The sequence below is a fragment of the Mastigoproctus giganteus genome, chromosome 4 (genome assembly GCF_048544385.1).
Source record: "Mastigoproctus giganteus isolate SK-2022 chromosome 4, ASM4854438v1, whole genome shotgun sequence".
In the NCBI taxonomy this organism is placed as follows: domain Eukaryota; kingdom Metazoa; phylum Arthropoda; class Arachnida; order Uropygi; family Thelyphonidae; genus Mastigoproctus; species Mastigoproctus giganteus.
The window spans coordinates 46,712,102-46,725,208 of record NC_143578.1 but is presented as its reverse complement, the minus strand read 5'-3'; the positions used below and the strand labels follow the sequence as shown (position 1 = coordinate 46,725,208).

Genomic DNA, 13,107 nt, shown 5'->3' with positions numbered 1-13,107 from the left:
TATCTAACTAGAAGGTATGGTCAATGGTGGATAGGTAGAGGTGGGCCTGTAATGTGGACTGCCAGATCACCAGACTTAAATTCTATGGATTTTTGTATCTGTAGGGTCATGTAAAAAGCTTGGTGTACACTTCCGACATTAAGGCAACTGAGGCAACTAGTTGCCTCCCGAACATGCTGATGTAGAAAACAATCATCCAATAAATTCACAAAAGCATTGCTAGTGTGTGAGTGACCAGCCCCCAAATTCCAGTCAATATCTGGGAAATTAAAATCCCCCATTATAAGACTCCCTGATTTACTGGCCCACTCTATTTCTCTGTACAGTTTCTTATTATACTCATCAGAGTCATTAGGCCTATAGCACAATCCTACTCTCAATTTTGATCTCCCAATGCTTATGTCTCACCAAACTGACTCGACACTGCACTGTCCAGCGATGTCGACTGGCTTCACTTCCTTGGATTTTATGTGTTTCTTAACTAATAGCATAACCCCTCCTCCCTTCCTATCCTGTCTATCCTTTCTGTAGACATTGTACTCCCCAAATTCCAGTTCTGCATTCCTTATATCTGTGTGACACCACGTCTCTGAAATCCCAACAATATCTGCCTTTGATCTTTTGAGCAATACCTCAAATTCATCAAATTTATTTCCTAAACTCCTAGCATTGGTGTACACGCAAGTATACATGAATCTGCTCTTCCTCTTAGCCACCCTAACACAACCCATGTGTTTACTTGTACCCCCATGATTCTCAGCACTTCCCTGAAATATCCTGCATCTTATTTTCCAGGCTGCTGCTCATTCCAATAGAAGCAGTGCAAGAATCACTTTCTCCTCTGCCAGTGGCTACTGTTAATCTATTAGTCCTTGTATCCCCCCCAATCTAGCAGTTTTCCGACCCACCTAACACTGCCTCGATGCATCAGCAAACATTATTGCACCCTTTCTATTTAAGTGTATCCCATCCCTGTAGAAGCAGTCTCTCCTGTTAACAAGTACAGACCAGGCTGAAAAAAATTCTACCCCTTGAGCCCTGCACAACCTTTCCAGGGCCGAACTGATCGACAGGGCTCTCATCATATACTCCCTCCTATCGTGTCTGGGCAGGATTGCAGACACTTCAATAATTATATCCATTTCTGTGGCATAATTGTTCATCATTACTTTTGTTTTAGTCATATTACTTTTACAACTTCATACAACTTATTAATTTGCCTAATCTTATCCTAATTACAACAATTCTAATCATCCATCCAACACTCTTGATCTTTTTGTCACCAACAACCTTTCTCCAAGTACATCATCAGTGTTCCTGTAGGAACTTCAGATTATGACTTGGTGATGGTTTCTTCTCCAATGGGGCTTGTCCCCCCTCTCTCTCTCTCTCTCTCTCTCTCTCTCTCTCTCTCTCTCTCTCTCTCTCTCTATACAAGATGTGTGTATATGTGTAATGTAGAAATCTATCAACTGCCATCTCTTAAGCTATCTCGAAACCATTCATCTGTTCAATGATTGGTAATACAGATCCTGTCTGTTTTTATCCTGGTGATATATTACCTTTATTATTCTTCTTTGGACAGATTAAATGGAAAAATTTGGTGAAAATCAAGCAGGTACTCTTGAAATTTCTAAAGCTTTTGGTCATGTTTGGCATAAAGGTCTTCTAAATAAGCTCCCATCTTATGCCCTGCCAAGTGTTTTGTGCAATTTGACACTCAGTTTTCTTTCTGAATACTCATTGTGGGTCATCGTAGACAGCACTCTTGTCTTCTAACTTCTCCATTAATGCTGATATGTGCCAAGGTTCAGTTCTTTCTCCCACTCTTTTCCTCTTGTATATTAATGACCTCCTTCCACTGACAGACTCCTATCCATAGTTTTGCTGATGAGAATACACCAAATTCCACCTTCCAGTTTGGGAAACCGTTTTTCCTACATAAAGAGCCTCAAGTTCTCCACTGATTGCTTAAATGCTAATCTTCAGGTAATTCTCCAATGGGACAAAGAACATATTGTTAACTTTAATCCTGTCTTATTTTTTTCACAAAAATGAGTCTACTGCTCCTGTGCTTATCTTCAATAACATTCAAGATTACCAGACAAAATTTCAATTAGGGATTACCCTGACTTCTGATCTCTCTTGGCATAAGCACATCACACATATTGCTTCTTCTACATCAAAAAATATAGGCTTTGTTTTTTGCTCTCAGCATCACTTTTCTAACCAACTGCTCACTCTGTACAAATCTTTAAATCTATCCTTCTACGGACTGTGTTCCCACATCTGGTGCGGTATCACCAAAACCTCTCTCAGGCTTCTTGACTCCATTCAAAAGAGGTTAATTAATGGACTCATCTCTCACAAAGTCTCTCCATTCTCAGTCTCATGCACATTCAGTATCTGTTGCATGCTTTTCTGTAGCTACTTCCATGTGTACTGTTCTTCTGAATTGGCATCTGTAATTCCCCCACTCTATTCAAAACCAGTTTGAACATACCGCAAGCACTCAACATGCATTCATTTCTCAACTCCATCCTCACAGTACCAACTTTTCATCTTATTCATTTATGTCTTCTTTCCACTTTTGTTTTCTGGGATAACCTTCTTCACATTTATTTCTTGAAAATTACAATCTACAGAAATTCAAGTCTAGTGTCAACAAGTAGCTGCTGTCTTCTCAACCTTCAACCCACACATAGTACTAAGTACTATTGGTTCTTGTGTTTTGGATGTTCATAAAAAAAAGTAATAATAATTTAAAAATACACTTAAAAACAACGAACTTTCAGCTTAAGACCAAATAGACAAGACCAGATCATTCTCACTAGACATATGAACATACCTTTGTTACCCACTTGTATTTGATCAGAACTGAAGGCCCTTCTCAATGTAACATCTATCATGAATAATTTCACAAAATATTCAGTTTTCTATGATCAATTGCCCACAGGATAGATGTGCAGAAGTTTGCCTTTAGCCAGTGGATGGTTGATTGCTGAAACAAACTTCCATCTGTCGTTGTAGAAGTTGATAGTTTAAATAGATTCAAGGCAGAACTAGACAAAACATTTGGACCGAGTGGATGGGTGAAATGAGAAGGGTTTTTTTTGTTTTTTTTTTTTGGCTGATGCTATATAAGGCTTGCTTTCTTGCATCATGTGCCTTTACTAATGCTAATACTGAGAGAGTTTGAAAAAATGGAACACAGCTTTCAGAATGCTGTTAGACACTTTTGGAAACCTGGTGCTCGGAGATATTTTAAATGATCAAAGTAATAACTTGAATATCTCTTACCACCTCCAAATTATTAACTGTTAATATAGGTAAAGAGGCCTGTGAGCTCTGGATTCATTATGGTAAATTATTATTATGTAGCACAGAGCGAAACGGAAGACAAAATAAAATAAATGACAACTTTAATGTTAAATTGTAAAACACAATATGTTAAATACATACAGTACAAAGAGCTTTTCAGTTATTATGTTAACCTTCATCAGTCAAACTGACAGTTTGGGAATGTAGAACATAAGGACATGTAGTGCCAGTCATGCACAGTAAACTACGTGATGTAATAGACTAACTGCTTGATGTTGAAGCCTGTGGTTGTGACGTATGCAAACATTGCCAACGTTTGTCTGTCATGAGAATGGTTGCTTCAATAATAGGGTGGACACGACATCCACCGCTTCTGCTGACTGAAGTATTAGAGCATGTGGTGTGTAACGACTCCAACCAGGTGCGCTGTCGGTAATGGCAGAACCAATCAATAACCATGATATCTCGGTGTGGGTCAATGTCGTGAAATACTGTTTAAGGGTTGACCAGAAGTGCTCAGCAATGGCAGAGTGTTCTATGTCCGCTAAGCGGATGGCTCTTTCGTGTTCTGAGATACGTTTGCTGAGCCTTCTCCCAGTTTCTCTGATGTAGCAGCCAGTGCAGTCATGGCAAGAAATGCAGTAGACTAGTCCACTTTGTTGTAAGGTGGGAACCGGTGTTTTTACTCTAGAGATGAGGGATTGCAATTTCCTGCCCGGGAGCTGTACGCACTTTATCCCATGAGATTTTAAGACCTTAGAAACCTGCTGTGATAGGTTCGGGTAGTATGGGATAAAGGCTCTTGTGGTGGAGTCATTACCTTGAATATTCCTGTTGGTCACTACATGGTCATGTGCCTGCAGGCACCTGTCTAGGGTACTGGTGGGATAGCCACACCTCGCAAGATCTGTCTTGACCCAAGCAATCTCGGTGCGCCTCTCATCTATATAAACTAGAGTGGGTCCAGGCACAAGTTAACAAAATCCACAACCACGGGTTTCAACATCAAACAGTTAGTCTATTACATCACGCAGTTTACTGTGCATGACTGGCACTACATGCCCTTATGTTCTACATTCCTAAACTGTCCGTTTGACTGATGAAGGTTAACATAATAACCGAAAAGCTCTTTGTACTGTATGTATTTAACATATTGTGTTTTACAATTTAACATTAAAGTTGTCATTTATTTTATTTTGTCTTCTGTTTCACTCTGTGCTACATAATAACTTACCATACTGTTAATATAACACATATAAAAAACCTCCTAACTGGTACTAGTCTGTAGATACAATGGTTTCATATTAAAAAAAACAAAAAAAACTGTCATTGCCATATTCCTAATCAACCAAAAAAGCTAGTATATAGTATATAATAAGAAGTTAAAAAAAATAGACTATAGATAAAAAAAACAAATTATAGATGAAATCATCTATAATTTGTTTTTAGAGTTTAAGAAGAGAGACTAATAGCAGAAACTTAAGAAGCCGATGTTTATAATAAAGATGCATATCATTATACATAGTGACACTTAAAAACATTTAATGGCCTAAAAATTATATGCAATGTAGAATAAATAAATGGGACTGATTGAAAGATATATGCACTATTTAACATAAATATAAAAATACGTAAACATTCTTCAACAGGATTAAAAAACAATATTTAATTGAATTTAAGTGAAATGCGAAGTGAAGAAAAGAAGTGTGTCTTTATTCAGTCTGTACAGAATATATCCACAAGGCAGATGCTTTCAACAAAAAAGCAGAGACACTACAGAAAGTTTAAGCCAAATATAGCTTCAATAATGCCGTTACTCAGTATAACTTGTTATGATTCTTTAAATATTTTTAAATGGGTTATCATTTCTTTATAATAAATTGCAAGTTACACTGGTTTTGGAATATTAAAAAAATCTAAATTAATAGCATACCTTTTAAGATTGAAGTTAATTTTAGTGCAATTTGTATTCATAACAAAATTGTTGATTATGGATAGCTTTGTTTGTATTCAGAATTAGTCATACATAGTGCATATGCTTCTACAAGGTCAGTCTTGCACAAGTCTGTTAAGCCAATTAGTTATGTGTATTTATATAGTTAGTCTCATTTAGTACACTTATTAATCACTCATATAGTTTCAGTATTTTACTTTAATCAATTAATACTGTTTTATTTATAATAATTTTAACTAACTAACTTATAAAGAATATTTTTCATTCTATGTTCGACTGGCCTCTTGTTGGAGATTTTCTTTAATTTACTTTCTGTTAACCTTTTATTAATCTTAAAATAATAATGTGTGTCCAGTTTATTAGCTGGGGATGGCAGGATTGGAGAATACATAGCCCCTCCTTTCCCTATGACCACAATATGGTGATCCTGAAGTGGTTTGTGTGTGTGTGTTATGTCTGTGGAAATATATTTGTGGGCCAATTTGCATTTTATGTAGGCTGAAAATACTATTATTTCATTATTATTATTATTATTAGCCATATAGTGCAAGACTTATGCTGCACCAGCCAAAAAAAAAAAAAAATTTCTAAGTTACCCTAAGAGAGAGAGAGAGAGAGAGAGGAATCACCAAGAAAGAGAAGAATGATGATACCCTGGAATAACTCATGGGTGAAACCCTAAACTCCCCTCTCCACCTGAGATCAGTGAACAGCCTTGATTGAAGAAAACTTTAGATATTCCTCCAGTCATTGACTGGAATTGAACCTGGACCTCTCCTAATGAATGGTAAGCAGCAAAGTATCCTGCAAACTAGGCCACCACAAGGACAATCTTAAAGTATACTCTATCTCTTTTTGTTATTGTACTCACTTTAAATGAGATTATTTGAGGGTTTATATTATTCTGTTCACTTTTTAGACATACATATATTATTAATTAAAAGTATACAGGTCTTAAATATGCAATTTGAGTAAGGATGCTATCTTAAAGCTCTGCCTAAGTTTTAAAAATGCATTTTAATTTCAAATGTATGAATTATAAAATATTGGATGCAGTTAGAATATATGAATTATATAAGGTTTAAACTTTTATTTGTTATTATAGCATATATGATGGTTACATGCCCAATAGCGGATGCAAGAAATGGTGGGCATTCTCATGCTGGTAGTCCCGTACCTCTCAAAAAGTAAGTATTTATATTGTTTTTGTTTATGTTGACATTATTTAAAGATTTTCAAGAGTATTGCCATATGCTTAATGTAATATAATTAATGCAGCATAAATGCAATATTATGGAAAAACAAGTTGACTCAACCTGGTATACTGCCAAGTAAGATTTAAAGTACTGTCTTGTGATGATTTGGTATTAGTGTGAGCCATATGATACAAAGAAACCTGGGGCTTTTGCTGCAGCAGCCAACAAAATGAATATATAAAAGAAATTAAATAAATTGTAACCCTTTTGTTATGTAAACAGATCCCTTCCCCAAGTTGTCAGTGACTGCCCATGGAGTCAACTTATTCCAGATTAACAACTCGCTGGATAAAAGAAAACTTCCTGTAATCCAGTCTAAATCACCCCTCCCCTATAATTTGAATTTATGGCCCCTAGTTCTGGAATCATTTATAATAGTAAAAATTTCATCCTCATTCATTTACTTTCTCTTCTCAGAGCTTTATAAACCTCAATTAAGTCTCCTCTAAAGTGCCCAGTTACCAAGCTCCTGTAGGTAGCCCACACATTCAGTCTTTTCACATACAGAAACCCTTTTCCCAATTTCACCAGGCAGACTGCCTGTCTTTGGACCTTTTCAAGAAGCTCAATATTTTTTCTTAAGTGTGACCTCCATACTTGAATACAATATATTCCAAGTGAGTTCTTACTTGTCTTGTACAATGGGATTGTGATCTTCTTAATTGTCTTGTACAGTGGGATTGTGATCTTCCTATCTCTACAAGCAAATGATCATTAAACTATCTGCATACCTTCCTTGCCACCTGTCTACACTGCTCGTAGAACTTCATGTCTAACTGTATCACAACTCTCAAATCCCTTTCTTCCTGTATGTTTTTTCTTTCAACCCCACCTAATGTATAAGTTATTTTTGGGTTGCTATTCCCCAGGTGGACCTTGCATTTTGTTACTTTAAAACAGTGTTTCTCAACCTTTTTTTTTAATTATCGCCCCCCTAAAGGGTTTTTTTAGACAATTTTTTTTCCTAATCACCCCCCAAGAAATTTTAAACAATAAAATACTTTATACTTACTTATTTTATTCACTGGGATCCCTGAGCCTGATGCTTCTTAGCCAAACGTTCAATGTTCGGTGCAATGTTAGTAAGTTTAATTCTAAGTCTCCCCTTGAACAGATATAAATTCTGTTTTTTTCTTTTGTTAATATTTTATTTACTGAACTAAAACCACTTTCAACCATATGTGATGTTGGAAAACAAAGCAGTACGTTGGCCATTTCAGACCACATTGTTGGATAAAGAAGTCTAATTGTTTTTGATCCCCACAACTCAGCCATTCCACCTTTTTCAAAATTATATTTGCATTCTTCATTACATTTTAATTCAATGAGTTCCTAGCATTGCATCCAATTGGATCTAACATCCATGGCTTCACTTCAAAAGAAAATAAATCTGAAAATCTATTTTTCATTTCACCTTTTAAAGAACACGAATGATCAGAATAATTCTTAAGATCATTCTCAGTGAGAGATTCATTGATTTCAGCTAACTCTTGCATACCATGAAATTGTTTTCTCATTAAACTGCTTTCAAATATTTCCAGTTTTTCAGTGATGGCTTTTAATACGCATTTGCAGCCTATCACTGTAATTAATTTCCCATGAAGTTGAAGTGATACTTCATTCAGTTTTCATAAAATCCAAGCCATATGTTGTTTTTGTATTTGCTGATCTCCTTCACTTTCTAAAAAAATAATTATATCAAAAAGGTTTATAAATCTTGTTAGACAGATTCCTTTAGAAAGCCATCTGACTTCTGTTTGTAAAAGAAGCCTCACATACTGTTCTTCATTATAAACACAAAATTTTCTGAAAGGGCGATCATATTTGCTGTGTGACTTTATTTTATTGATGGTTTTAATAACCGTACTGAGAGATTGATAAGGAACTGGATTAACATTTTTTGCAACCAGATGATGTTGGTGCATAATGCGGTATATTGCAGGAACTTCAGGACATACTTCCTTTAGGTGGGCAATAAAACCTTTGTCTTCCAACCATGGAGGTAGCACCATCAGTGGCATAGAATACTAAATTTTCCAATGGTACTTGTTTTTCATCAAACCATGTTTTTACAGCAGCAAAAATGGATGCTCCAGTAAGTCAGTTTCTATAGATTTTACAAACAACATCTCTCCTTGCAATTTAAATCATCATCAAAATAATGAACGCATGCCATTAGAAGGGCCTTATTGTCAGTAAGTGCGAATTCATCAATTTGAAAACGAAAATTTTCTCATTTTTAGTTTGTCAATTAGCTGCTCTTCAGCGTTAACTGACATCTCATCAATTTGTCTTCGAATTGAATCGTTCCTCAATGTCAATGCTTTTAAAATACTAAAAGGATTTTGATGCATCACTGTTCAAATTACAGTCTCTAATGTGGGTCATATAACAGTCTCAGCAACTGTATGAGCATTACCAGTTTTTGCAATGATTTCTGAAATTTTATAAGATGCAATCATTCCATTGTCATTTGTTTGTTTGTTTTTTGTTAGTTGTTAGCACATCGGCTTCTGTGGCCATAATGCACCTCCCAAAATTTTTGCATTTTACTCTGATCCAAGCCCGAGGCGGGATTCAAACACACGACCTTTAGGTTGCCAGGCAGGCACTTTACCCGCCTGGCTAGCCCGGGCAGCCATTTTTTTGTGTGTTCTTCTTAAATAAGGAAGTAACAGTGTTACGTTGCTCAAAATTCTGTTTTAAAAATATTTGATATGTTTACCAACTTCATCAGGATGTTTCCTTTTTAAGTGATCTAACTGTCTTGATGGTTTCATAACCTCATTTGAAAAAGAACTATTACACATAAGACATATAGGCTGTCTTGAGTCGAATGGGCTTTCAATAAAACCATAAGCTAGATATTCATCCAGATACTGTCGACACTTTCTTTTCCTCACTTGACATGATTGATGATGGGTTGAATAACTACAAAGAATTAAATAATAAAATATAAACTATTTTTATTTAACTCTCATAGCCCATTTCACTCACAAAAGCACTGTGGATCAAGAATAAACAACTTCCACATGGAAACAATAAACTGAAACATTTCCTCATCCCATCCATGCCACATATTGACCAATGAAACAAAACAATAAATAAATAAACCCCACCCACCATGCCACCACCAAGGTCACAGCTGTCGGAAAGGCACAAATGCCAAGGATTGTGGAGATATTACCTCTGAAAGCACTTAGGCATTTAATGCCTATGAAAAGCAAAGGTGTTTGAATTAAATCACGCCCACTATCTTCCTTTAATAAAAATTTCTCACTTACTCCTAATATAATATACCTATATGTTAAAAATCAGTTGTCTCAGCGGAAGGAAAACCCAATAAGAGAAATTAAATATTAAGTAATAAGATATCGTTGGGTAGGGTTGAACTTCGCCTCCCCCCAAAACCAATTTTCACTCCCTTGGGGGCGATATCACCCCATTGAGAATTCCTGCTTTAAAACCTAGCTGCCACTTTTCTGACCATTACTGAAGTCTATCTGAGTAACCCTGATGAAGTGCTACTTGACAATGATCATAATCTACTCTACCAATCTTGACATCATATGTATATTTTTAAAAGTCTGTATCCCTTTGTCTGCTTCAAAGTCTGTATCCAATCATCAATGTCATTTAAGAAAATCAAAAACAATAGTCATTCCAGTACTGATTCGTGGGGAACCCCACTTCTTATGTTAGCCCGATCTGAAGAGTACCCATTCATCACAACTCTCTGCCTCCTACCCTGCAGCTACCCTAAAATTCATCTAAGGATTTCCAAAATAGCTAACCAGGTTGTCTGAATATCATTTTCCCTTTACAAAACCATGCTGCATTTCCTTCATTATTGCATTTCTATCCAAATGATCCTGTATTCCACTCTGGATCATTGCCTCCATGAATTTCCTTACCACTGAAGTCAGACTGACCAGTTGGTTCTACTTCACTCTTAGAACCACCTTTATATATTTAGTAATAATGATACTTCTCCACCACAAAATAATCTAGTGATGCCCTCATAATTAACCTTACTCATTCAATGCATTCTCTTATCACCACCTTCTAGATTACTGGGTATATGCTATCAACCTCAGGAGTCTTACTCGCCCCTTGGGCTCAAAAGTGTTTATAATAAATAATCATTTGAAATTTCAGTATCACTAATTTCATATTTCCCAACTTCATTTACACAGTTTCTCCTCACCATAAAGAGTCGTTCATCTATAAATATCAAAATATTATCATTATCTTCACCATTTTGGCATCTCTCATATTGTGGAAATAACTTCACAACCGTGATGGTATGTTTGCATTACCAAGGTACCCCCACTGATGAGTGAGCCAACAAGCTCCAAAACGCGTCTGGGTGGTGGCGCCCACTGAGAATAAATAACAGTAATCTTCTCTACTAGAGAAGCATTATTTATTTGAAGTAGTGCAATACCTGGTATCTCGTTATGAACGTAGCCACAATATGAGATAAAATCTAAACGATGCCGTTACACTACATATGTAGTTAAACTTATGGGTAAACAATGGTGTATTTACACCAATATTATATAAATATCAATGCATAATACCTGTTCAGTTCATCTGCAACATCAACTGACTTCTCCAAGACTTTCCCACTCCAATTATGCAAGGGTCTGGCCTGATTCATTCTTTTCTTCTTTGTGTTCATATATGTGAAAAATTCCTTGTTCCCATTCTTTGCTCTCTTAGCCAGTGATTTCTCATAAGCTGCCTTTGCTAGCCTAACTGTGGTGTTAAAGTGATCAAACTGTAATTTTTATAGATTTTAGTGGTTTTCATTGTTCTGTAATTTTCCCATGCTATATTTCTTCTCTGTTAAACTGGCTAGCTCATTATTCATCCATCTCAACATCCTCCTTGTGCTATATTTTCTTAGTTATATATGTGCATTCGTATCTTCTGTGACCATAGCCTTATAGCTATACCGTAATTCTAATGTACTCATGCTCTGTGTGCTATATCTCCTTTTTATAGCAGCAATGTAACACCTTATCCAACTTGGAACTACACAATCACTCCTTGCTAATGATTGCCATACTGTTAGCCCTGTGATATCATGTGGTTCATGAGTGATGGTCAGATCTAGAACAGTCTTTTCCTTAGTACTTTCTCTAACATACTGATACAAATAATAATCACCTAGCTGGTTTAAAAATATTGTAACCCATGGTGAGTTTCCCTCCCACTCATTGCAATCACTTAGGGACCAATTGAAATCACCAAAAATACATTCGTATTAGCTCGCCCATTCTATTTGCATGTAGAGACTCATCATAATCTTCACACCCTTCTGATTTATAGATTACCCTTACTGTCATTATACCTTTGCTTCCAGCCAACTTACACACAGAGATTCTGTATACTAGCACGTATGACTTCTGAATCTGGGACAGATTTTGTTCCTGACAAACAATCACACAGGCTTCTTTGATAAGAAGCGTGACCCCACCACCTCTTCTGTCTTCCGTGTACTTTCTAAATACATTGTACATACCACGGTGAAACTTATCATGTCCTATATCTAGGTGATACCATGTTTCCATTAGCCCTGTTATGTCAGCATTAGTTGTCCTAACCAGGAGTTCAAATTCACTCATTTTATTGACACTTAATGTGTATAGAGTATTGTTAGTGGTAAGTGCTCTTGTATAGTTTACTACCCTGTCACAACCCTTTAAGTTATTTAAGCTCATTTCTCTAGCATTAGTTTCCCATTCATTTGAAATAACGCTACCCTCAGAACATCTTTCCAATATCGGCTGCCACAGCAGCCAATATTGGCAACCATATCAGATAAATATGTATCTGTATTACTCCTGTTCCCCCTAAACTAGCAGTTTCCCTGAACCTTTAAGGTATCTTCAATGATATTGGCAAAATTATTGCACCATCTTTGTTCATATGTACCCTGTCCCCACAAAAGAGAGTCCTTCTGCCTACAAGTGTGGACCATGCTGATAAAAATTCTCCCCAAAGGCATTGTAGAGTCCCTTAAGTCATGAGTTAATTCACAAGGCATTCAGCATACCATATTTAATATGGTAAGAAATGTTTTTGAAAAGGTAACTATATTCAAAGATATCAGAGAATGCATGTTATAAACATTAAAAGTTAATACTATGATTACACATTTGGTATAGTTCTACAACACATGCAAAGTAGTCATTTTTCTTTACCCAGAGGTATGCTGATTTCTGTGATTGACTTGTGATATATGTGATCCGAAGTGGATTGCAGAATGCTGTGTAGATTAGTTATAAAGGTAAAAAATAAGGTTCCAGTTTAATGTTCAGCAGTTAATATATGTAATCAGTAATTTCTGTTTCCAGTTACATGCTTTTTATTTATAGCTCTCATTAATTCCTCTTCATTCAATTTTTCTGTCAAAAGAATCAAGCAATAGTGAGGAAAAGAAAAACAAACTCCTACATCTGAATTTGAACATGAATACCCGAAGTAATGAAACACACACATAAAACTGTTTTACTCATTACACTACTGGTTTAACTGTTATTGTCGTGCTTTTAATAAATCTTTATT

The 13,107-nt window shown here is 35.9% G+C and overlaps 1 protein-coding gene across 4 annotated transcripts in view; it reads left to right on the top strand.

The window, feature by feature from the left end:
- Window positions 1–13,107, top strand: part of LOC150086693 (protein turtle-like) — a 1,103,226-nt gene that overhangs the window by 851,089 nt on the left and 239,030 nt on the right. For 3 of the 4 annotated variants that reach the window (XM_090372696.1, XM_090372694.1, XM_090372697.1), the window contains one exon: window positions 6,381–6,462. In XM_090372696.1, coding sequence (XP_090228822.1) covers window positions 6,381–6,462 — 82 coding nt within the window. Of the gene's footprint in view, window positions 1–6,380; window positions 6,467–13,107 lie in introns of those variants that run through there. The other variant, XM_090372698.1, reaches the window with a different exon arrangement.